Raw genomic sequence first — 26,614 nt, forward strand, 5'->3', positions numbered from 1 at the left:
ATAAATTATTTGATGAGAGGTGCTTGGCAAAAGCGGAGACCGAACGTATAATATAGACATAGATTCAAAAGCTACAGTTTTAAGATTTATTGGGGCTTATTTTACTGAGATGTTTTACATTCTGTCTGTATACCATGCCGACTAAATTGCTAGCAAATGTCTAAGTTTATTACAGGTTACCTTTATTTCAGCAAATTCTTTATTCCTCCTCAATCCACTTCTCGGTAATCCCGAGATATCAGCAGAACGCCCAAAAGTATTAACTACGTGGACTTGGGCACAAATGAATGGGAATTACCCTCCCCCCGGGCATATGTATAGGTTTATATGCCAATTTACTTAGAAATAACTGTAATGCGGTCTAGTCGCGTCTCTATCTCTGGCGATGCCCTAGGCGTAACCCAGTGCAGCACCACCAGCCACCCCTTCTGCTATATCTTCCTTGTTGATGAGCGCCGGGATATGACATCATACCCCAGCATTCCGCCATAGTGTTAATAGGCAGATGTGGGAGATCTCCCTGTTACCCAGCCGGGAGTGGTGCAGCAGGGAGTCTGATTGCCGAAAAAGATAAGTAGGCTCCCTGTTTTGCGGCTACCACCCAGGGGAGGGCTGGCAGCCGAAGGCCTGGGGGGCAAGTCAAGTGAAGTGGCTCCGCCCCTTCGCACTCACCTTTCACCCCTCACGCTGCTCCCATCACTATGCGGCCATCAGACTGCTGGAAAACTGATCTAAACGGCCGCTGGGTGCTGATGCCACCGGCCGGAGCTACTTGAATCCTTTTTTTTATTTATTTAATATGCCGGATCGGCTTGCCATATTAAAAATAAATAAATAAAGTATTAAAGTAGCGCCGGCCGGCAGCATTAGCACCCAGCGGCCGTTTAGATTCGATTTCCAACAATCTGATGGCCGCATAGTGATGGGAGCAGCGTGAGGGGTGAAAGGTGAGTGCGAGGGGGCGGAGCTTTCACCCCTCACGCTGCTCCCATCACTTGGCGGCCATCGCATACGGCCGCTGGGTGCTGATGCCGCCGGCCGGCGCTGCTTTAATACTATTTTTTTCATTTAATAGCCGATCCGGCTTGCCATATTACATTTTAAAAAAAAGTATTAAAGTAGCGCCGGCCGGCGCCATCAGCACCCAGCGGCCGTTTAGATTAGATTTCGGGCGGCCTGGGGGGGGGCAATTGCCCCCCTGCCCCCTGGCCCCTGCTACCACCCCCTGGTTGGCCTAGTCCATCACTGACGTGGTCACATGTAAAGCAGAGACTTAGTCAGTAGCGCTGTACATCAGGGAGAAATAGGATGCAAATAATTGTAATACATTTTTGAACAGTGAGTGAAGATGAATACAGTCTAGGATGCGAAGTAATACATTTTGTTGGTTAATATGTTTTAGCCACCAGGTGCATGGACATTATACAGAAGACGGTCCAATAATGTATACGCGATTCAATACATAAATGATTTACATATTACAAGATAGGAGAGCTTCCAGTATATATTCACAAAGAGTTGCCGGATGTGTTGAGTGAGGTTGCATTGCACACTGCAGGTCTCTTGTTGAGTTGACTCAAGTTACTGTTGAGTTGACTTTGGCGAAGTGATGAGTAGCTCATTTTCTGCCAACTCAGTTGCGTTGGCCCAATCAATCGAACTCGGCTGGCAAATCGGCACGAATGAAACCTTTGTGAAAAGAGCCCTAAATAGCTGTATGTATGTAGGGCAAGATGTAGGCGGGATGGTAGATTGTCAAGACCACCATTATCTGGATCAGAGATCGTATAATTTAGTGAGTAAATTCACTGGTTCGGTTTTTTTATGTGATATTATAGACTATAATTATATAAGTATGATGTCAAAGTGTAATTTGCCATCTGGGAGAGAGTCTGGTTGTACCGAGGGCATAGACGAGGCGCATGTCGTTGCTAGAATGGAGAACCAGCTTGGGACTTAGGTGATGAAATATAACAATCGATGTATGGGAAAAGATTTATCGGTGAGGACTAAGATTTTCAATCGACTCAGCTTAAGAACTAAAAGAGGCAATTAAAATATTTGGTGCATAAACATGTAACGTTTTTATTTTAATATACACGGCATGTAGCGAATTAGGATATTAGAACAACTTACTACTTAAAATAGAATTTTCCTTGCAGCAAAAGTAAAAAGAGAGACAGTGTCTTATTTACCACAACGCTATAACGTAAAGAATTCTTAGATTTTTTTTATTGCAGACCTGTATAAAAAATGTATTCATCTACTGTTTAGCTACAACTATACCATATTACAACTTTAAAGTCAAATTCCCAGATAAAGCTTTCTTTACACATGTACAAAGTGCCCCAATCATGTAAATGATCTATAGTGGGATAAAAAAGTTGTCAACGAGGTTAAAAACAAAATACCACCTGTGTCTGTAAAAAAAAACCCCTATAAGTGTTTAGTAAACATTCGGCAGACTTCGGCACTTGAAATGATACAACTTGCTGAGCAACTCGGGCAAAAATGTGGCATTCTGCGTGGCCGGTTGTTCCAAATCCAAGTTATTGGTGTTTGATACTTCTAAGTCAACATTGCCTGGGTTCCTGCCAAAATTCTCTACTGGGGTTTATCGACACATGACAGAGGGGTTTGTACCCTCACAAAGGCATCATTTACATTTCCCAAGACCTCCAGGTTAGAGAGTTTCAGATTTCTGGCCTCTATACGAGGGATTTCTTGGACTTTTCTCAGAGAATCATGGGGGGGAAATGGTCCAAAAACAGCTTTTTTTGGCCTATGAAACTCAATAGCAATAATTCCAGACATCTTTCTTCATCCAAGTCAAGAAAGTTAGTCCTTTGAGAGCATGAAAGGAGTACGGTCCTCACACCCCACCACAACTTTAAAAAAAAAAAGAACTGGCATGTGATACATCTAAGAAAAAAGAGGGTCAAAGCTAGTGGGCAAGATGTTAGTTACTTTAAAGAAGGGGTAGTAGATGCCACTCTGGGTGGAAGTAGAGCCGTTAAGCACAACAAACCTTGGCATCAATCAAAAAGTTGACTGAATGTGTCTTATAGTAGTTACTATGTATCTCTCTCAGACACTTTGCCGGAAGACACGTTTGTAGACAGTCATGTTTGACGGTTTTATAAAGATATTTGTGTCTTATTATAGTCCTGGAGACCACATCAGCTTATGGCCGGGCTTCGGAATGATAAATGTGATAAACGATTATGTTACGTTGGATTTATTGTGGATTGTGAAGTTGTCGAGTTGAAACCAAACCACAGGTTGTTCCGTTTTAGTGAATCCATCCCGCAGATGTGACCCTGTTCGGTTAGGAAGCCATATTTTGGTAAATTCCATCTGCTCGTTACATTACTCAGCATCGTTACTCCAGAGGAATAGTCTACCCATTTGGACCAAGACAGACATGATAAATATTGAGCACTTGCAACAAAGTATCTCTCGCTCACCGTGTAAAAAGAGTCCCTGTCTACCATGTACCTAAAAAATAAATGTCTGTACTCAGGCCTAACACGGAATAGCTGTATGCAGGGATAGAGTAGCCATCTGGCACACCGGACAAATGCCTAGTGGGCCGATGGACAATCACACCACATACTTAATGCTACTGCCACTCCGGTATTCTCCAACATATAACCATAATACATTTACTCTGAGGATTTTTGAACACTCTTTTTTCTCTATTTCTTATGAAAAGATGAGATTGTAAGAAATAATACACTTAAAGATTAATATTTTCACCAATTCCCCTGAAAATAATAAATGTATCAGCATCCATACTGTTACACACACTGCTTTTCAGCAACCTCATTTTAATGTCGACGTCTTTTATCTCGTGTAGCTGCCCTAATGTTGATTTATTATAGAGGTGCTCTCCCTCATTGAGAAGTTTTCTGTTGGTCCTCCAGGAAGATCAGGAGCTTCACGTTGCAGTAAGTAGAAGCATTAAACAGGTCAAGGGTGTCCAACCTGCGGCCCTCCAGCTGCTGCAGGACTACATCTCCCATAATGCTCTTTCAGCTGAGGGGCTGGCTGAGGAGGATGGGAGATGTAGTCCTGCAGCAGCCGGAGGGCCGCAGGTTGGACGCCCCTGAAGTAGGTTTTAGCTGCTAATCTATTGTGACCACAACTAGAGGAACATACAACATGAGCTCTTCTATCAACATATGATCCCGTGTAACGTATTCCACAAAGTATCTGAAACCCCATATTGTCTCAAACTAAATGCGTTGACGTTGCCAATTCTTAAAATAATCCTCGACACAACAAACTTTTTGGTGTTCAATGATCATTAAACGGGACACAAAGTGAAGCAGATAAACTTTTCATCCCTACTTTGATTATCTCCTTCTTTCCTCATTTTATAATTTGATGACAAGGTAGGGAAAAAGTTCTTAGTCCAATTTTGAAGGTCATTCTACATCTTCCGTTACCCTTCTCCATTCCATTTTTTGATCACGCATGTAAATTAATAAATAAATTCACAGCTCTTAAAACGAGGGAGGCAACGGGACTTTTCTTTTTTTTTTTCCGGAATGTGCGAGACATGACTCACGTCTCCTTTCACTCTATAGGAATTATTTTGTTTATACTAACCACATTTGTAAATGACTTTGATTGTAAAGACCGTGTTTGGGGAATTCTGGACTCCTTTATAAACAGATGTCAGAATTAGGAATAGCTTCGCTGCATTCCATTCGGCAAAATATTCCAATATATATTCCTATTGAAGCTTTTTGGCATCGCCGCAAAGGGGAGAAAAATCTTATCGCGCAAGAAAAAGCTATTGTTTTTTTTTGAAGTCTAATATAAATAATTAGCAGATGCACAAAGAATACATAAGTAGGGATCCTATTACCCGCCCTCAGCTCTAACACTTCGTAGGTTATAACCACTTATTTTTAATTTCCTTTTGGAACGTCTGAATTTCTGGAGAAAGGTTTTTAGAATTGTGTGAATTCATGGGAATTATAAAAGATGATTGTATGTGTCTGTCTGCCAATTTATGTTTTGATGCACAATAAAATAGCAGAAAACGCCCCGTTTAAAGAGGGAGTATTTGGTGTCTCTCTTTTTTTTTTTTTTTTTTAATAAATGATGACGGTATTTTTAAGGCTGTCAAATGGCTGGTCTTTGACCGCGTTGAGTATTTTGTAATGTTCTATAGAGGGCTCTTTTTGCAGAGAGAAGGCTAGAATTTGACAGCGCGGTCTCTACTCTGACAGACGGAAGCAGCATGGCTGGCTCCTTGCTGACAGACACAATGTAGCGGTGCTCCCACTGGGCACCATGAATGGGAATGCGAGGAGCAGATAGCCTCCCCTTCTGCAGACTGGGTACAATCCATTCACTTGGGTCAACTCACATTAGGACGCCCAATTTTTTTTTAAAAAAAAACCTCATGGTGACATGCAGGAGATGAAAATTTAAAAAAAGCAGGTAACGTAAATGCAGAAAGATTTTTTTTCCCTTCTCGGCCACATGAGCAAGGTTCATTTCTTCTACTAACTTAAGAACTTTAGAAGTAGGTATGCGTGAAAGGTTAAACTCGATGGACTGAAGCCTTTTTTTCTACCTACTATACAATTTTAACCCCAAGTGATGGGGTTCAGGCACAGCTGGGGGTCCATGCCTCCCATTTTATGTTACTTTATACCCATATCCATGATTGGGGACATCCCCAATATATCCCCTACTGCACACAGAGTGGGAGAAAAGTGAGGAAATCACCCCATGGTTGATAGGTGGTCCTGGGTATACCTGTTTCATTTTTTTTATTATTATTTTCCTCTGGGTGGGGTTGCAAGTTGTGCTTTTAATTTAAATTTGCAGACCCTCGCCAACAACTCACAGATTAGTAAGTGGTTGTTTTTGCGTGATAACATTTGAGGGCGTGAGACTTTACGGCCCGCTCCACTTCTTAGTAAATAGTCCTAAGTGTCACCTATAGATTATAACTAAAGCTTGCAGTTAACTAGCATTAAGCTTTGGCTTTTCAGGCGTTTGCAATTAATCTCCGATGCTAAAGTGCAAAACCGCGGTGTGTACGGTCAACCTCTTCGCTGACGGAGAACAAGATGTTTATAGCTGTCCTCACCGACGTGTGGGGAGCAAAACGTCCATATGTGTAGTTAACCTTTTCAGTGCTGGATTGCAAAACTTCTGTGTGTGGTTAACTTTTTCAATGCTGGAGTGCAAGGCATCTGGGTGTTTATTTAATCTCTTCAATACTGGCGCTGAAGCCTTTGTGAGTAGCGGAATAAAGTAAACAATATGCCAAATTGATGGGTGGATACGTGGTACCATGACTGCGATGGAGGGCTCCATGGAGCTGTTACTAATGTTAGATTCAGGCCATTTTTTTTCCTATTTTGAAGTTGCCAACCTTATTTTAAGAACGCTTACTAATTCTAGCAGTCATTCCTGTAGCCTTCTGTACTGCCTCCCATTACATCACCGAGGGCTGGAGGCTTTGGAACATAGTAATCCCTACAAGAAAAGATTGCAGACAGGTTCGAAAAGTTGCGTTATCCTTTTACAGAGGTTGGCATCTCTGCGGTTTTCTGTATTTTGCCTTCTGTTTAAAGCAAATGGACAACAAGGTCTCTGGCAAGCCTCCCCGTTTTCTAAAAGTTAGAGAAAAGGCAGTAGAGAAAATAATGTATCTGCCAACTTAATTTAATAATAAGATAAGAAGTATCAAAAGAGACAAGCGTACGATGATATTGAACTATAAAAAGGGAAATTACTAAAAATCTTACATTAAAGTTTTCTTGCCCTGGGCTCTTGCTTTGTTAAGTTCAGGGCCGGTCGGACAATGGAGATGAGCGGGGCAACCGCTCCAGGTGGCCCTTTTGAAGGGGCGGTACTTTGCCGCCCCAAGCCCCTTTTTTTTTTTTTTAAAGCGAAACAGAGAGATAGGGGCGCCGAGTGGTTTTCGCTTACCAAGCTGTCAGTACCCGCTCAGCGCCTCTCTCTCTCTCCTCTGCGGCGAGTCTCCCTGTTCGGTCTCGGTGCCGGCTTGTAATGCTGCGTGCCGGAAGATTACCTCATTTCCGGCGCTCAGCATTCCAAGCCGGCACCGAGACCGAACAGGGAGACTCGCCACAGGACTGCTGAAAGGTAAGTACAAGGGGGGGGGGCATTTTAAAATTCGCCCCAGGCGGCATTTTGCCTTGGGCCGGACCTGGTTAAGTCATGCATTTTCTGTCCAGCACCTAGTTGAGAACGCCATAAGCTCCGTTGTTAATGACATATTGTATATTTCCATTGCACTGACTGTGCTGAAGTTTTAGTAAATGATTTTCAGGGAGTGAAATATCACCAAAATGGAAATGCAAACTTGTAACCAAATGTTCTGGCTTCCATTTTTGTTTGGTGAACGTATTCTTTAATCCAGACGTAAAGTGTCTGTCTAAGATTGTTCTGTGGTTGGTAATATGGAAGTTTGCAATTCTACCAGTAGATTTTACTATTGATGCAATTGTTTGCATCATCACCGTACCTGGGGACTTCATGACTCCGGCTACCTGAAGCCCCCTCGTGGGATGCAGGCAGGAATGCTAGCTGATGTCACTGGGCAGTCCCACTGATGTCACAGGCATTCCTGCTGATGTCACAGGCATTCCCGCTGATGTCGGGGGGCACGCTGCTGTTTACGGGAGAAATTGGTCAGAATGACACTTTGTAACATTATAGTATGACTTACTTGCAATCCCGTACACAGCCACTAGGGTGTCAAGAGTAACAGGGCCTTTCTGCTAATGTATTTTAGACCACACTGAATAGTACACATTGGGCATCGGTGACTTCCATCTGGAGGGAATTGCCCCCTGGGTTGAATGCTGCCTGCCCTCCCCTGTCTGTGACCCCTTGGAAAAGAAGATTGAAATCTGATTGCAGGGATTGGCCCATGGAGCAGGCAGCTTAATGTGGCTTTTTGCTACCATGGTCATTTTGGAGCATATTGCCATGAGAGTGCAGGGCGGCAGGGCTTTTTGAGACTTGAGGGCCCAATCTTGGCTGCTCTCTCTTTGACTCTTATTCTTTTGCCACACATGAAAGCTATAACCTCCATACCAAGTTACCGGGAGTTGTACAAACTTTATGATACACAACATGAAACCATGGGCTATAGTTTAAAATTTCATTTCCATTAATTTGAAGCATCGGAGACTAAAATGTGCCCTTTTTTTGGTTTTATTGATTCATTTATTTTGCTTAAGTCTCTGCTTTGTGCAGAATTCCCTTAATTTAACACTGGTCAAGAATATTAAAAAAGGTAAACTTTCTGGTATCTCGTGTGATTTATAGAGTGAATTATACATTTTTTTCACATGTTGGTTCAATTTTCACAATATTGCTTTGAAACTCTGTGTTTTACAATAGGATATGCTTGTAAAAGGCAGATCAAAGAAAGCTGTATATGGCTAACCGAACATTTTAGGTTTATTTTCTTTTTTGTCCCTCTCATATTTCAGGTAAGGTAGTAGTTCGTCCAAGGTAAGAGTTAAATACAGGGATTGTTAAAAATCATAAAGTTAATTAGGGGAAATTATTTATAGTTTTTTGAATTTTTACTGCTTTCAATTCAGGGTGGGCTAACCTTTCTCTAAGCCGTATAAATTACAGCCCCCTCCAACCCAATCTTTGGACAATAAACCATTCAAATAAAAAGTCAACATTACAAAAATTGGACTTGAATATTTATTTAAAAACCACCAGAATAAACCTTAATTCTATATATAAAAAAAAAAAGACTGGGGTTCCATTCCATTATATTAGGTGATCCCAGATCTTACTGTCACATTTACAGAATGTATAATCTCTCTGGATAGGGGCCAGAAGACTGAATCTAGTCACAATAGCATATATTCAATAAATGAATAACATAAGAAATAAACACAAATTTTAATAAATACCCCACCAAAATCATGCCCCTACCTCCTTTATTATACCCTATAACATCATCATAACCCCCCCCAAATAAATCTCACAGGTAAATCAAATGAACAAACTAAATTAACAACCTTTTACTAAAATGCTCATACTGATCACACTCAATCACACTCACATCCAAACTAAACGGTATTCTGAACCATGCACTCAAATACTCACATCTCAGACACACATGCCATGCACACCAGGGTCAACTACACTCACACACTATACTCAGCCACACACACACACACATCCAACTTGGCCACACACACACACTAGAGACAGACTCATTCTCCCATGATCACCAGTATCCCCTTATCACTGCCAGTTTTTCCCCATCACCCTCATGCCCCTACCAGTAATGCCTCAGTTCCTCCATGACCCAATCATGTATCCCCCATTACTGGTAAATATTACAGCTTTCTGGAAGGCCGCCGGCCCACAGTGCCCCTGCTCCACAGCTAATATTTTAGAGGATACCACGAGACATAACTGTGTATGACTTCATAGTAATGATAACCAAACCCCAAAATTCAGTTCTTCTCCCTCCTGCCTTCCCCACAACTTATAGTATGTGAGTTTTTAATGATTTTTAATTAATTAAGTAGTATGTAATGTAAAGTCATTTTGCTCAGGGGCTCTTTATATGTAAATAGTTAAGCTTATACTCTCCAATTTCTCACTATAGACGTTAAAAGAAGGCCTATGTACCAAAAACGTGTATTATTTTTAGTGATAGATACCTAGAATGTGGTACTTTGGAGGTTCAGAAAACAAGGACGATGGTCCAATTCACACTTTTTTGTCTTGGTTATTGGAATTTTTGCTCATCCCTATTTAGAAATAACAAATAGGAATGAAAGAAGAATTTCTAGAGTGCTAACCATGAATGCACAAAAAAAAAAAAGGTTACGCCATAGATGGGGCACGGATGTTTTTGGATTTGCCAAGAAGTGGATGGCCATTGGATGCCCAACCTAGGGATAAGCAACTGTAATGGCGAACAACCCTTTAATCTTTAACCAATGGCTCTGTGTGTTTTAAGCCAGCCACCTTAACCGATATCCATGGCATGGACATATGAAACTCAATAATGCCAGGGTGGGGTTGGATGTGGCTTTCCAGAACAAGGCCTTGCTTGTCAATTGCTGTAACTCAGTCTTTTACAGGGGGTTTTATGGCTTTTCTGTCGTTACTTTCATTTATTTAGCAGCACACAGAAGCCGCTATGTGCCGTGCACTTCGTGGATTCCATTAAACTTACATATAAATCATAAATCTGGAAAAAAAGACTAAAACTGCCATCCCACGTTGAAGAGTCACTGGCGAAAGGATGCCGCAGACGTTATTATGGCCAAATGTATCTGGCAGGAGTAAGAACGCACTTAGCGTGCCCTCCGCCGTGCCAAAGTCAGCGTGAATCGAGTCCATAGCACAAACACGTAACTTACAGACGGTTGTCACGTGTGGCATATGAGCCTCTGTCGCTAGTAAAAAAAATCAACTAATTCTAAAAAGAACAGAGAAAATAGTCAAAAGGGCCGTTTTAGCCCCAGAAGCAGGAGAGCATTCGATGATCACAAATGAGTTCACAGCTGCAAAGAGTTCTTGGCAGGTAATCCTCGGCCGTCAGTTTTTGTTAAATGGAAAGACCCACGGTTTGTGAAACCTCTGAAGGATGTCTTGATGACGTCTACGCGGAGGTAAAAGACTTAACTCGATGGAAGCTGTCTGGCCGAGAAATAAAGTAACTAAACTGGCGTGTTTTTCGAGCACACACGGCATGTGACATCCAAAAAAAAAAATAATTTATTTTGTGTCAGTGACTTTTTACAGAGCGACTTATTTAACCAAAAGTGAAGTCAAATATTTGCTCAGTTTTTAAAGCCAGTCAGATAAAGAGGTCCAAGTTTTTATCCCCCCCCCCTCCGAGGTGGAACAGTTTCTGTCGTGGTTTCCAGCTGAGATAAGAGGAGAAGTCATGGATAATGATGGGTACGGGGTACGTTGGACGCGTTACACCAAGCCAGATTCCTGCCAGATCTAATATATCAGCAACTTGGCTTGGAACACCAAAAAATGTATTTGCTTGAACCGGGGCCATAGACTTCATCCATTTTACTGCAAGTAGGGCCTACTCAGTCGCATGTGCATGGAGACAAGTTGGGTGGCCTCGCTGCTAGCGTGAAGCTAAATCTTGTTTATATTTTAATAGCTCCAAGTAGAATTCTGAACTGTGTTTTAACACATTATTGTAATGTTTATTTTGTACAGAACAGAACTTCAGTATCTAGGTTAGAAACTCTTTAATGTGTGGCTGGTTTCCAATTAGCAGTTAACATTAAGTTTCAATTAAAAAAGTGTATGCATATATTGTAGATATACATGTAGCGGTCTATGAAGTAGACTTGTACATATGTGTTCGGGAGAACATGAAAATGAACACGAAGGTTGCGTTTTTGTTGTTCACACTGAATAAACGAATATGGCGGCGGATAAACGTACACAAAGAAGGAAAAACAGGAAGAATCTTAGTTTCTTTGTGTTCCTTTTCATAAATATCTCCTAGCTAATCTCTCTGGTCCCTTTCGCCCCCATACAAGTCACTGCCTCTAGCCTATCTTAAGCCTTCGTTGTGTAGCAGGGGTTAACGGGAAGGGCAGCTGCTCTTCATTGGTTGATGCCAGAGGAGCCCCCTGCCGGCGACCAATAGAGTCGCTCTTACGGAACTTTACAATCCTGGCGCCAATGCTGCTGCTAACTGTTATTGTGCTAACCCTGTGTTAACCCCTGCTAGGAAACCGGCAGAAAACGAGGAAAAAAAGAAATACAAAGAAAGTATACAAATATTCGCCTGAAACGAACACAGGAACGGGCGAATATTTGTAGAATAGGAATATTTTTTTTTCGCCGGGGCCTAAGTCTCCTATAAAGAAGGCACAGAACACAATGGTCTCTGACCAAAGTCAGTGGAGTTTTTGCCCTGTGTTCCTTCCATTGATTTCACAGAGTTCTAATTTAGAACGCTAAGAGGCAAACGTGGCTTTGAAAAAGGGTATTGATGTTAGGGGACAAAAGCAAATCCCCGATCGTCTCCTGCGCCATGGGCTGGTGTCCTATAAAGAATTAATGGCAGAAAACTGCATGATACATGATATTTAAATATAATGCGTTTGCTTACAGCTATTGATTCTTTTTTAGAACACCGACCAAACAGATAATTGTTACTATAGGAAGTTCATAAGGTTTATTCATTAAAGTTTGGGTTTGTAGATGAACTGTAACATTTCAATTTACCAACTGTACTTAGCTTGGTGAAAGGCTGCATCTTGCAAATTACGCCAGTTTTTTCAGTTCTTACAATGATTGTGGGTAGTAGATGCATAGGACAGCCTCCCAGGTGAAGTCGGTGATACTAACACAGTGAGGGGATTTAAACATACATGGGTTAGTCATATGGCCTTCGCTTGAATGGGTCTTATCTGCCGTGAAATTCTATGTTTCTATGACTATTATTTCTGAATCTTAGTTTCGGGTAACACGGCCACTATTCATTATTTCATCAAATACAGGGAGGGCATTTCTTTTTAACCAATTTTATTAAAACATGCCAGAATCCATCTGATCCCTACTTGCTGTGGTTAGTAAATAAATATACCTATATCTTAATTATCTTATTGCGTAGGCGAAATATATGCAGTGTTGTTCTTCTAATTCTCCTGGGTTGTGGATTGTGAATAAAAGGTGACGGCAACGTTTTTATCTTTTTTTTTATATTGTTTTTTTTTATGGTTTCCGTGTATTGATAGAATAGATATTATTCTGTATTTATAGTAAAATATGTCATTCTTCGCATGCTCTTTTGCACGCTGTCTTTTATATCAAGCTCTAAAAATAGTTTCAAGTCCAACGTTAACAACCGCAGTCCTCTAACTTAAATATTTTCGACGTTCCTCCGCTTTCATTTCTGCCCGGCGAAGAAAGGATTTGTTTCATAGAGGAACGCGAGGCAATATTATGAGTTCTTCTAAAGTTTGTTATTTTTTCGTTTTTTTTTTTTTCCCCTGTGAAATTTTGAGAACGTTTCTGTGTTTCTTGCAGCCCCTCTATCCCAGGGACCAAAGGTGTGACATGTAAACTCAAACTTAAGAAAGGACATGATTCAAATTGTTCCAGATCCATCAGCCCATATCAAAGTAAGTCTCTTCTTACACTTTTATTCTGCTGGTTTGAGAGATATGTCACATCGTGATGAATTTACAACACAGGAACATTTATTTGAAGTATTAACGCCATTGACCGTGGTGGAAAACCACTTGAAAAATGTCGGCCTGCTGCGTATTGATGTGGTTCTAGAAAATATTGGCTCTGGCATCCATCATCTCGAAAGCTAGTAGGAGGTGTTTGTTTATAGAGATCAGGTCCTTGTAAACAGTTCACGCACTTAACGAGTAACTCCAGTTGGAAGGACTGGTTACCAATTAGACTATTTGTTTGGCTTCGTCGGTTACTGGGTCTCTGAGAGCCCACACGTCAGGGATAGGTTCTTAGACTCCACGCGCGAAACAATCTGCGTCGGCATTTCTGAAATGATGGATTCGATTATACGGAGGCTATGGAATGCTATACACGAGCTTACGTCGTTTGTTTTCTAAAAATGTTGAAATTACAGTCGTGTAACATGATAAATCCTAGTCACACTTGGATAAACATCGCCTCTCGGTGACCAATTGGGGCCCCTAGGCAACTGCTTACTTGTCTTCCATCATCATACCACCGACCCTTAGTTTAAAGGCAATAGGATCTTGAAATCTAGCTTGGAATCATGAATATTGCGAAATCCATGTGAGTTGACTGCTTGTTACATTATGAAGGATGAAGCTTTGCAAGCTCCTCCTGCGAGAAGGGCTGAGCTGGCCCTGTATAATGTATAGGTGACGCAGGATATTTCTTTACAGTCAGTCCAGTAACTTTAATTTATTTGTGCATTATGTCCAGAGGAAATCTGTCAAACAGAACCGATGACCATTTGTTTTCCCAATTTCTCAAGCATTTGACTAAAAGGTTATCAAACAATGTTATACAAATACTGATCATTTTTAAATTCAGCATGGGTTAAATATTAGATCCATTTCGATTATTAGAAAGGACATTTTTCTAGAATTCATTAGCTGTGGAATGTCTAATTATTAGAAGACTCACTGTGAAACTAGAAGCATGGAAACAATTAGCAAAGCGGTATTTGTTGTCCAAGTTGGAGATACAAATCTGAAGTTGGTATTACCACCAGTACTAATTTTGCACAAAAAGAAGACCAAAAAGGTACACGAAACCTTTATTCACAGCTTTTATTCATGATCTTGTTAGTCTCTGGCTCCTGCTTGCTGAGCAATGCAATAAAATGTGTATGATGTCACCAATAGCTCATGCGTGATCATGGAATGAACATTGAAGGTTTTGAGGTTCTTTGAATTCTACTCATACAAACCCTGCTCCTGAAAGGGACCAGGTCATCCGTCGAATGTGGCTTAAAATTACTCCTGGTAACACTTGAACAGGCTCCAAACCAGAGGCCGCGACAACAGCGCTCATAAACCTCTGGCAGCTGTATCTAAAGGTCCACGGGAGTGATGTACTGGAACAGGGTTCTACTGGATTCGAAGTTGGAGGTGCTATGTTTCCACATGGCGAGAGCTCAAGGGTTCTTAAAGATGATCTACAGGAAAGTTGGGTTCTTATCCCAGGCAACTATTTTATATGTCATTAGTTTGCAGGTTTTCCTTCCTCTGCTTTATTTCTGGTAAACTTGGCTTATATGACCTTTTTATGGTTTCTTTTTACAAGTATTGTTCTTACTAGCAGGTGTAACAGCAGATGAAATTTAAACTTCTATTCTGACATGCACCTTACTTAAAACTAAACAGGATGAAAACATCCCTGAGCTGACATTCCTCTACTGTTTTCCATTACATTTTATCCCTCAAGAATTCACCCATGATCCAGGCAAGGTAGCCCAGCCATGGGTATTGGTTAATATTATCTGGAATTGATTTCACTCATATTTTACACAGCTGTATGCAAATAAAATGTTTCTACAATCAGCCAGGGAGAGACTCGTCTCTTCTCTACCAAGTAAAAATAATACAGGCAATAAAATCCAGATGGGTGTCTTGCAAGTGCCTCTCAGCATTTAGTAAAAGAAAACCACCAATGTAGAGAAACAAGGGGATTGTGATCCTCATCAGGGTCACACCTGGACTCCCATATGATGTCATAGGAGCAATACCCTTGCCTATGACATCATATGCAATACAAATTTAGGTTTGGTTGCAGGTTTGGTATGTCTTATTAAAAAAACAACCATGTCAATAATTATATTGTCTGTCTATGAGACAAAATGGACATGATTTGCCCTTTCTAGTGCTTTGAAAATGTTAAATGAAATTAACCAGCTCCTTTCCCTGGCCCTAACCAGTATAAAATGTATATACCTTTAAAAAGGGGATACTTGAGAGAAACTACCTTCTATACCATGATTCAAGTATAGTTTCCTTTCTAGGGTTTGATTTATATCCCAGTAGTGGACAACCATGTCTTGTGCCAAAAAAAACAATATGGATATTATAAATCATCTAATTAACCTGCCTAAAGAAGTGGAGTTCCATAATCCTCGGGTAATTATACTAATTTCACCTAAATCCGGGGTATGTAAACATATATGAGCTCACACTTACTATATATATTATATAAGAATCTACTCTTATAATATCTACTCTTATAATATCTATAAAATAGTTATTGTACAAACTATTACCCGAACTTTTTTGCGACCAAAATAAAATATTTCAAGCAAAGCAGACACTTACATAAAATAGGCAAAGATAAAATATATATAAAAATAAATGGAGGGATGAAGTACTATATTATACATGGTTATTATTTCTGATGTGAAGGGATATAGCATGGTTGTTTTTACTTTTGCCCCTTTAAGACCATCTCTCTTATCATGATTTCTTACCATTAGCACCGGTGTTACGAGGGTTAACATTGCCATTTGTCCTAAGAAAGCTATACTAATACATTAAGGTCATACCATGTCTTATCTAAAAGAATAATAATAATAATAATATGATATTAAGATATAATAAGAGGAGTATCCCAAAGTAAACAAATGTAGGTATTTTTATGCATTTCATGCATCTCGGTCTCTTTGGGGAACAAATAATATTTATGTAACAAGGATTTTAAGTTAAAAGTCTGAATTCAAAAAGGTTACAAAATGCCACAACCTCAAGACAACCCACCATAGTGTACTTTTGGACACACGTCTGCATGGTTATTATTTAATTTAAAGATATTTTGTTTGGAATAGATTTTAGAACTTTAGCAAGGAGAACAAGGGATTCCAGATTAGCTCCTAATGGCGTTTCTTTGGATCCGGTCTTTTCCAGGAAAAGTGCCAGGGTCCAAGTTATTTGAGATTGTTTACGATTAGTTGATGCCAAAAAAACTGGGGGGGGGGGACATATCCTTTTGTATAAACCCACTGGCTACATATTATTACATACTACACTAATACTGGGAAGACAGAGGTCCTGGTTGATGATGAAATATTTACACATTCCTGAAAAAATGAAATCAGACGTGTTGTTCAAACATTCAAATAAAAGCTTTGAAGGGGAGTTTTATTTGCAACAGAAGAGACTTAACTTGTGTTTTTTCATTATCTTCTTACATAATCCATTATTTATGATGGGCAGTTATGAATACAGTACATTGCCTCCTATTACGTACGTTACGTAAAAGGGTTTTATAGAGAGTGGTGGACAGAATTTGGGGCGCGGGAGATGGAGGCAGTAGAATGGTGGTAGAAGCTAGAAAATAGCCCATCAAAATGTGAAGTAGTTGTGCTTTGGTCCTCCAGGAGCTCGATGCTCAACGTTACAGATCTCTCAACTGACTGAAGGCACATGGAAGCTGTAATATGGATGCCTTCATTACACAGCCAAGGCATGAAAACCAATATAGATTTCATGGGTTACTTGACAAGGATGTGAGTAAGTGGTAAAGCGTTATAAGAATGTTAAAATTCATGAGGCTATTGCAGAATTCCACTTCTCCGGCCTTTGAGGGACACAAGCAGGCCACAGTTTTTGGATATCCCAACGTGAGCACCGATTCCAAGTAAAGATTTGGTAAGCCACCTGTTTTCAGCCAAGGGTACACAGAATTCCTGTCCTGTTTGTGTCCCTCGAAGACTTGTGCAGCCCTGGGTTGGAGATATTTTTACCATTATGGCAGCAGATAATGAGATAGTAGCAAGAAGCAGAGGGTTTTCCCAAGTTCCTCCATCCAGGGTGTTTTACCGGTGCTTTGAAAGGTTTGGGCAGGATCGCTGAGGATAGGGTTGAGTAGAGGCTTTGCAGTGGTACTCAGCATTATCTCCAGTTGAGTGTTGATGGGAATGTATCATTAATTGGATATACATTTCTGGTTGGCGTCCTCTGTTCACTGGGTAGGTGTCACTGTGGGTGGTGTATGATGTATTCTAGTACCTGTCTTGAGCAGTCTCAGGGGTCGGTTAACAAACATGTAACCTTATTCTAAGTCAGTTTTTATAATAAGAAACTAGTTGAAACAAATGTAACTTCAGTCATACCACAGTAGACAGTTTTTGGGGAAAAAGTTGGTGTAAGTGTCGTCTTACGTTTCACAGAGGGTTAGGGTGAGTGTTGAAGAAGGTGCATTAGTCGATGTGGTCTTGTCTACATATTTTTCATATACATGTTTAGAAGTGGAACCAGTCCATTGGACTAACTTTCAGAATACATGGCTTACATTGTACTGAATTATACTAAAAACATTTTGAAAAACTACTTTTAAAAAAAAAAAGTTCATAAGTCTGCTGAAGAGGGCATTTTGGAAATTCACATTTATGTGCTTTATGTTCTATAAGGCATAAAATGGGTATGACCCATACATATCGCTAGAACTAAAAACTGTTAATAAAAATAATAATGTTAGCCGGTTCTTATAGTAAGCAAACATATTAGAGAATTCATATTAAAAAGAAAAACTTTCCCCTGCACCACCCAAGCAAAATACTAATTGATTTTCTCTTCACTTTGTGCCTTTATAAATATTTTCTATTTGTCTTCACAACTCTGGATTTCAGCCTGATTATGTAGAAATATACAGAGCGGAGACTAATATTATATTTAAATGTTTTCTCTTTCCAAACTTATTTTTAAATGAGCTTTCATTTACTTAGCTTGACCCCAAAAGTCGCACCGTACAAATATTCACTCTATCTCTGGTATGTCTTCGCTCTATGGCACGTGTAGCAGACATGCACTGAAATTGTCATATTTAAAGAAAAAAAAAAAAAGTGAGCATCTGTTAGATTTCAGACCAAAAATCTGGACTAACTTAAAACGAATGAAAACTAAAAGATGTGGGAGTATGTTAAAGCCAAAGTATGTGCTTAGCGCTAAATGAAAGTGTGAAATTAGTTCAATACCGGCAATTTCCGGTGAACTTTGTGCAGAGGTTCATGTTAAAAGCACGATATTTTCATCAATTTGAATTCAGCTGCCTACTGCACATGCTTCTCTTCACCACATGTATCCTACACGTAGTTCGCTCTCACGCTTGGCAGCCCCTATGAAAAAGTCAAACTTTTAACCGTGTCTTACGGACTAGGAGGATGGACCCCCCAGGAGATCATCACCCCAACCATTTCCCCAAGAAGTAGCCTCAAGGGTTGAGAGGCTGCACAACTCTCTAAGGATCTTCAGAGACTTTATACCCCTAGCCCTGGTGTATCTAGGGGTATAAAGGAACTGGAGGGACTCCCATGAATTAAAGCAGGAAAAAAAAATACTTAGATTAAAGCAAACACTGTCAAAAACAATTTATGGCAAGAGAGACAATTGGCAAGGTCGGCAACAATGTATCAAGCCAAGTATTAGGATCACATTTTGAGGAACAGGCTAGGTGGATCCATGCAAGGTCGAGAGCCAGGGGACCAAAATTAAGCTTTATAAAGGGTAGTAAGACCAAGATGCGCTTATCCACTCCCTGATCAAGTATAAAAAGGTATAATTTGAGACCTACGGAAAGTTCTAGCCTTATAAGAAAAAATAATCATCTGTCAGGGAACCCATGTTGCCGGCACATCTTGCCATTTGCAATTAGGACACAGATGGAAACATGGTGGATGTGGCTAAATAATACACTAAAAGTGTCTATAATTGACCTGGATAGATTAACTGTGGGTTTAGGTTTTTGGTTGATCTGTTTTTCATATGTAATTCAGGCAGATCATTTTTAATTTGAATTTAGTTAGGAAGAAAGTGTAAATTTCAATTTATATAGAAGCAAAATATATATAACCATAAATCTCACTAAGAGACACAACAGAGGATATTTTTTATGAAGAACAGGTAACGACAATGCACTTGTTTGGAAGATATTACCTTACCGTGATTGGACGAAGGCTTGAATGATGATCACATGACTTGTTATCATCAATGGGAAAGGGAGAAGGTTTTACATATTTAGAGGTATCACAGTCCAAAAGTAAGACCAGGACTAATTTTTCTTACCAAATATCCTTCCTACCGTAATTTAGTATCTGGCCCCTGATTTTTTTCCCCATTTAAAGCAAAGAACTGCATTATGATGCTTTCCTTGCATCATCACTTTGATCAAAAGTGTTTTTTTTACTATGATTGGATAAGAACAGAAGACAATAGACATTAGTAACATATTTAAAAGGATCAAAAGCCATTTTTTTTTAATCTTGCGTTATATTTATAGTTTTCCAGCTCTGGCATTTTGTCCAACTAAGTCCAAGTGCATTTTTGCCCAAAGTTTCTGGATCAGGAAACAGAAAATATGTATAGCGTCTCCCCAAAGAAAATTCCAGATGTTTGAAAGGTTCTGAAAGTGGAACCTGCTCTGCCGATTAAATAAAAATCACTTTAAATGTTGATGAATCCATTGGTATGAATGCCAATGAATGTACTGTTTTTTACTATTATTTTTAATATACTATTAATCGGAAGGTTCTGCTTTCCAGATGCTAGAACCTAACCCTACCGCAGAGATATAAAGCAAAATATGGGGTTATAGGGCTATAAAATTATAAGTAAAAACGAACAAATTCAGCAGGAAGTAGGGTAATCTTTAAAAATATATTTTAAAAAAATAGGGGAACACCCACCCTAAAAAGCATAAAAAGCATAAAAAGCATACACACAAAGAAGCCTTCAGGGCATGCCCAGCGAATACGATAAAAAAACACCTATTTTAGGCTTAAATACTTGGGATTCCATCACACTATATGGCCATATTTCGCTTCGCCCACCACTATGTGTGTCAGGAGGGGTGCTTAACCCTAAGGTTTGGTATTTATGCCTTAGGTCAGGGGTGTCCAACCTGCAGCCCTCCAGCTGCTGAAGGACTACATCTCCCATAATGCCCTTTCAGCTTAGTTGCTGGCAGAGGAGTATGGGAGATGTAGTCCTGCAGTAGCTGGAGGGCCACAGTTTGGACGCCCTTGCCTTAGGTGTTTTTTTACAGCATGCTTACACCTGTTTGGTAGGCCTCGTATTACACATTTGTATTATTTGAGCCTGTGACTAGCTTAGCGCACCGACACTTTTTCTTTTCCCTGTTTGCACATATTTGAGGTTGTTGGCTCCTCATCAGTCTGGTTGCAGCTTGCTGTCCAGGGGTTAATAGGGAGGAGGTTTAATTGCACCTCCCCCAACACATTAATAAGGGTTTGGTAGCAGTATAAACTGCTTTGTGTGCCCACTATGTAGGAGGTGAGAGTAGGATCTCACCCTATTGAGAGTGTGCCTTGACGTGGCGGGTGAGCTTAATTATGCTTTGGCCAATTCATAAAACCAAAACCTCTCATTTATATTATGTTTATATATTTGTTGCCAACTTTATTAGGGTAAGAAGCGCAGACAGTTTTTGTTTCTTGTATACATTGTACAGCCAATACACTGTTTCTTGCAGCATGCTTACACCTGTTTGGTAGGCCTCGTATTACACATTTGTAGTATTTGAGCCTGTGACTAGCTTAGCGCACCGACATTTTTTCTTTTCCCTTAGGTGTTTTTTTGAATGATATTCGCTGGGTGTGCGCTGAGTTCTTGCCTTGTTTTGTGATCTTATCAGTCATTATTATTCACATTTAAAAATGTTCCAAAATATGCAATGTATTTGTCATTATATTATGCTCTTTTAACATTTTAGGCATTGGACAGAAATATAATACGTATTTATATTAACTTGGCTTTTACGATAATTCCAACAATTTGTCAAGTGGCATAGCCGTTAAGAAGCCAAAGTTCTCCATCACTTTTTATTCTCCAATACTTCAGGACATTGGAACAGATTACATATTACTCGTGTTTATTGCACTGGAACATTCTATTAAAAACAAAAAATATATTTAACTTTACTTGGAAAATATATTTTACATGTTTTTTTACAGTATTACAAGTCCACTGATAGCTTAAAGCACACTTTTAATGTAATAATTCATCACTGTTTAAAAATACAGAATTTAAGGGAAATATGACCAAAGCATCACATATATAAAAATAAAAACACGATTGAATAAAAAAACACTGGCTCCTAGATCCAAGACCCCTGCTTTAGACCAGAACCATGCGCGGCACGTTTAATAAACATGAGTGTGAGTGGACTTTTACCAGCGGCGTGCCCCCCCATTTATTTCCGGAAGCATAAAAGCACCTGGTTTAGCGAACAAACACGACAACAATTTTCTTTAATATTTCTAGCTCCGTTTTAAGGGTTTGGGTTCGCTGATTTATTAACTTCCATGAGCGTTGACATGCAGCCAGTAATGCACATTTAGTTCAAACAGGATACCAAAAAAAGTCTTTTAAGTATATGGAAATTCTGAAACTTTTTTTTTGTAGCCAAGTGGCATAAAAGGTGATATATTGAAGTTGGCCCATGCGCTGTTTAAGTTTGTTTAAGAGCACATTTACACATCGGCGTTTCGTTTCTTGAGCAGGGTTGAATCCTCCAGACACTGGATGGAAATCTGTGGCGGAATTCGCAAAAGAAAACTATACTAATCACTTCGCAAATAAGTCAATATTCATTCTTTTTCTGCGCGTTGGCCGGGGCCCTGAGGCCTTTAACTAATAATCCAAACATAAACTTCATACTTAGGTGAAATGGTACTGGGATAATGAAATAAATATGCTGATACTCCAAAAAAAAATAAAAAATGAGCATTTGGCTCATAAAGGACCCAAAAACTCAACGTTTTTTTTGCATTAATTAAAGACTCTAAGGAATTATAGAAAATCACAATCTGGACGTTGAAGAATAAATCCCTGGTGTTATTGTAGGTTTCTCTAGTGTGAATGATGTGTGGAAGTTTGACGGATAGGTTCAGGGCCAGACTGGCAACTATCGGTGCGATGATGTAAGTGTGGTTGATGGCTGGATATGACAGGCGGCTTCATTTTACGCTCATGTGCCTGGTGGCCAGTTCTGGCCTGGATGGGTAGTATCTAGAGTCGAGCGGGATCCCTGCCTTCTGTTGAGAAGGAACCTTGCTACTTCACCCCCTGCTTGGAAGAGTCCCACTAGATGTCTTCACTCAGTTTCTTAATATAGCTGTAACCTCAAAACACCCTTTTTTTAATTAGCCAATTATATGTTTTTTTCCACCTTCCCTCGCAGGCTGGGCCGTCACTGATGACCTACATTACAGCATTTGTATATAATATGGTTTGGTAACTGTTTCCATTAAAGATGTTCTTCCCAGCTTTAATATCTCACACATTAGTATAAACAGACATGCAAATTCAGGAAACAGACTACAGAACAGAGTTTGTGTATTAAATGGTTTTACAAAAAAAAAAAAAAAGATATTTCATTTCTATGACTCATTCTGTTATGTCTGGACACACGAATTGCTGTACAGTCGTTAATACAGAAGAATACAACTCAAGCGTAGATCCCAGACAATGCCTACACAGATCATGATCAGAATCTCTTTGCAGACTAACGAGCCCAGAGTTCCGGGTGTCTAGCGTGAAGTGCGGGAGATATATGGTGTTTTTGTTGCCTGGACATTGCACTCGATGCTTAATACCATGGGAATTACAGTGGTGTAGAAGACCCAGGAACTGGATACCTAGGCCGTACCCAGGAACTTTCTAAGTAACCTGAGCCTGAGCATCCCAACTGGTTATCCCGAAGATTCTATTTAAAGAGAATGGAGGATTTTATTTAAATGGAATTTAACCATGCATAAAGCTACCCTGACTCTAAGACAAGGTACATCAGTCAAAACCGGCCGACTTGATGGGTTCTTCTCGGCTGTCAGAGTCTATGTTTGAACCCGATGGTTCAAGTAATGCTCAGCATGAAAACCATGACTTTTCAGAAGGTGAAGATATTTCGAATGAAGTCAACGGTAGTCGGACTTTCTGTTGCTGATATAGCATTAAGAATATGAAGGAGTCCGCTCCAAACATTTTGTTGCCTTAGGAATCGGTCTTTAGGGAATCTTACCCTAGTCGTGCAGAAGTCGTGGGGCTTTCGAGGTATTTGGCCCGTTAACCTATTCAAGATGTTGTACACTATTTCTAGATCAGGATTCTCTCACACTGTAAATTCTATAATTTAATATTGTTCTTTAACACACAACCTAAAAGTAACTGTGTGTAAAAAAATTTTTTTTTTTTTTAAATTACATTTTGTCCACATTATCAAATAGTTCTGATAATTGGGCCCATATCTGACAAACAGGGATTGTGAAACTTCTTGGCTTTCGCTAAAAGGCAATTCCCGATGTCTGTCTGTTATTATGAGGGCTTTCTATAATTATATGATAAGCACACACAATTTGGAAAGCCTCCAGATCTGACCGGCTGTAATCTTTGTGAACCGAGGGATTTTAAATTTGTGTTATCCCGTTTTACGAAAAGCTAACTTTCATGCTACTGTATAAAGCCAAAAATTAGCGGTCGGTAATTTGAGTATAAAATTGCAAAATTATTATAATTGCATGTGTGATAACGTCAGACAAGATTCTCTGTTGCTAATATATTAGATTAGACTTGTGCATTCAATCTCGTACGAATTGTAAATTTACAGAATTCGGCGATTCGTACAAAGCCACGAAAATGAGGCCAGATCACCACGATGCCGAAAATGAAGCAAAAAGCTTTCACTCACACTCTATATTTTTGACATGTAAGGAAAACTGTATTTTTTTGTGGACATAAGGATATAAAGACAATAATTATTGTAGGGAAAGATTCAGAAAAAGCAAATAGAATATACTAAATTTAAATCTTTTTAACTATAATATTTTGTCATAGTATGCATTTTTATTTCTGGCATTATCCCCCGACATCGCCTTTTTGTTATTAGCATTTTCAGTAACTAATATGACTTGTTTTAAAACATGTAGGCAAAATGAATACTTGTGACCATTACACAGAATATGTAAATTATTATATTAATTACTCAATCTGTATTAGATTACGGTGTAAAGGAGAAACCAGAGCCCGATCTCATTATTCTGTCCTGAATTTGCCGCCAAACAACATATCCAACAATGCGCACCTCTTCTAGATTTATATAGCTTGAGGTTTTCTGTAAATTACTTTGTCGATCAGAGGCTCTGATACTGGGCGCTGCAAATGTTTCCCTGTTACACTCTACAAGTCTTTCATGTAACTTTACATCTTCAAAAACAATAAAATAATAATAAACACCTGGATGACCGACGATATTTAGAATAAAATTAAATGATCAATAGACGACCAAAGTCCCTCAAGCTGCGGTTTCTAAGACTATATTTAATCAAAGCGTTATAATTATGCGTTAGTGGACAGTGTGCAACGTTTTAGCCCGAAAATCTGGTCAGTTTGCCACACTTTTGTACTGGAGATCAGGGCCATCTTTAATACAGCGGCACGCTTACTTTAGGAACCCACAGCAGCCATTTCTTTGGGTCCCTCAACAGTCAAGCCAACATTTCCCCAGCAAGCAGTCAGATAACATTCTAAATGGTGGTTGGGCACGTTCTCCCACCGACTAAGTCAGCGTGATGTGTGAAGGAGAGAGGCAGGTACGACTAGACGGTGTGTGAGGACGCCAAGGAAGGACTGCCCGCGGTCCCATTATCATTTACAAGATCATTAACAGTGATTAATAAGAGGATGGGGGAGCTAGAACTCTAGAACACTACAGACCCTTTCTTTAAGAACAAAAAAACATTGATGGCCAGGTGGCAGTCCATGGCAGAAGAGGGCCCTCAATGGTTTTTGTGCAGTCAACAGCTCCATTCTACAACTTTGTAAATTGTAAATGGTGCTAAATGGTATGAAGGTCTTTTTTTAAAAAACGTTGGCCAACGCTATCCCGCTGTCCACATCTATTTTTTAGAAAGTGTTATATCACACGGTGGGCTGTCATTAAACATATGGAATTGGATCTGATTGAATTATAACTCCTCTGTGCAATTTGGACAGAATTAATTAAATAATCAAGGCTGTTTTTGGACGGTTTCTGAAGTCCTGCATGTAGCAGTAATTTTGCATCCACTAAATAAAAGTTGCTACCCAGCCACAAAATGTTTTTCTTTTCTGGTTTAAATTGGGCTTTTTGTTGCCCAATCTTCCATCAGAACCGCCTATACTCAAGGACAGCAGTTTGCTATGTGAGATCCGGGACCTTCTACAGGCACAGGTGCGCTGCCCTTAAAATAAACAAATGATGGAAAAATTTGTGGCAAAACAAGAAAAAAAGAAACGGTGGCTTGCAGGCTACAATTAACTGTAAAAAAAAATTCTTGGAAAGCTCACAAGAGCATCTTTGTTCTAAGGCGTCGAGAGACAACCAATCATTTTTTTTTCAAGCCCAAAAAAATCAAGCCTCAGATATCTATTTTTTGCTACGGAGGGTTTTGTGACACTTGTTTCCGGACATAAGAAAAGAATGACAACTAGAAAAGGTTTAAGGTTTGCCTAAAATGTACCATTATGACTTAAGTTGACTGAAAAACCTATAATTGTTATTTAGTGATTGCAAGAGATATTTCTGAACCCTGGAAACAATTTGAATTCATGCACTAATTGAAAGTAAATTATTGGTTAATTAAAATTTACATTTTACAACATGCACCAAACAAGCAATGTGGAAACATAATGAAAATGTTTGAAATATGCACATATACGTGGTAATCTGCAGTATTATGATGTATGACTCTTTATTGTTCTTTAATGATGTAACTTGACTAGTAATATCACAGGGATAGCCCTTTATGCTAATACACTCAAATTAATCCCCAACTGTCCCGTTTTTTGGGGGGCTATCTCGATTTTCATGCACTGTCCCGCCAAACACCTGCTTCAGAGACAATGGGGACCATAGGCTGGCCGGGGAGATCCTCTGTGATTGAGGTCTGTACTTTTACAGCTCGTATAATACTGTAAAAGCTGACTTTGGTTTGAGCCATGCTTTAGCCAATTTCTTAGTTTGTGTAGAGAGGAGCACTCTGCTTTTGTTGTAGGCACATTAGGCACAACTCATAAATAACTCAACGAACAAGCCTGGGATCGGTTTCAATCCAGGCTTG

The 26,614-nt window shown here is 39.6% G+C and overlaps 1 protein-coding gene across 1 annotated transcript in view; it reads left to right on the forward strand.

Moving 5' to 3' along the window:
- ERG (ETS transcription factor ERG) overlaps window positions 1-26,614 on the forward strand; it is a 94,773-nt gene that overhangs the window by 18,371 nt on the left and 49,788 nt on the right. The window contains exon 2 of the mRNA XM_053456219.1: window positions 13,060-13,154. Within this exon, the coding sequence (XP_053312194.1) occupies window positions 13,116-13,154 (39 nt within the window). The 5' untranslated portion in view covers window positions 13,060-13,115. The remainder of the gene's footprint in view (window positions 1-13,059; window positions 13,155-26,614) is intronic.

Source organism: Spea bombifrons, chromosome 2, assembly GCF_027358695.1.
Source record: "Spea bombifrons isolate aSpeBom1 chromosome 2, aSpeBom1.2.pri, whole genome shotgun sequence".
Classification (NCBI taxonomy): domain Eukaryota; kingdom Metazoa; phylum Chordata; class Amphibia; order Anura; family Pelobatidae; genus Spea; species Spea bombifrons.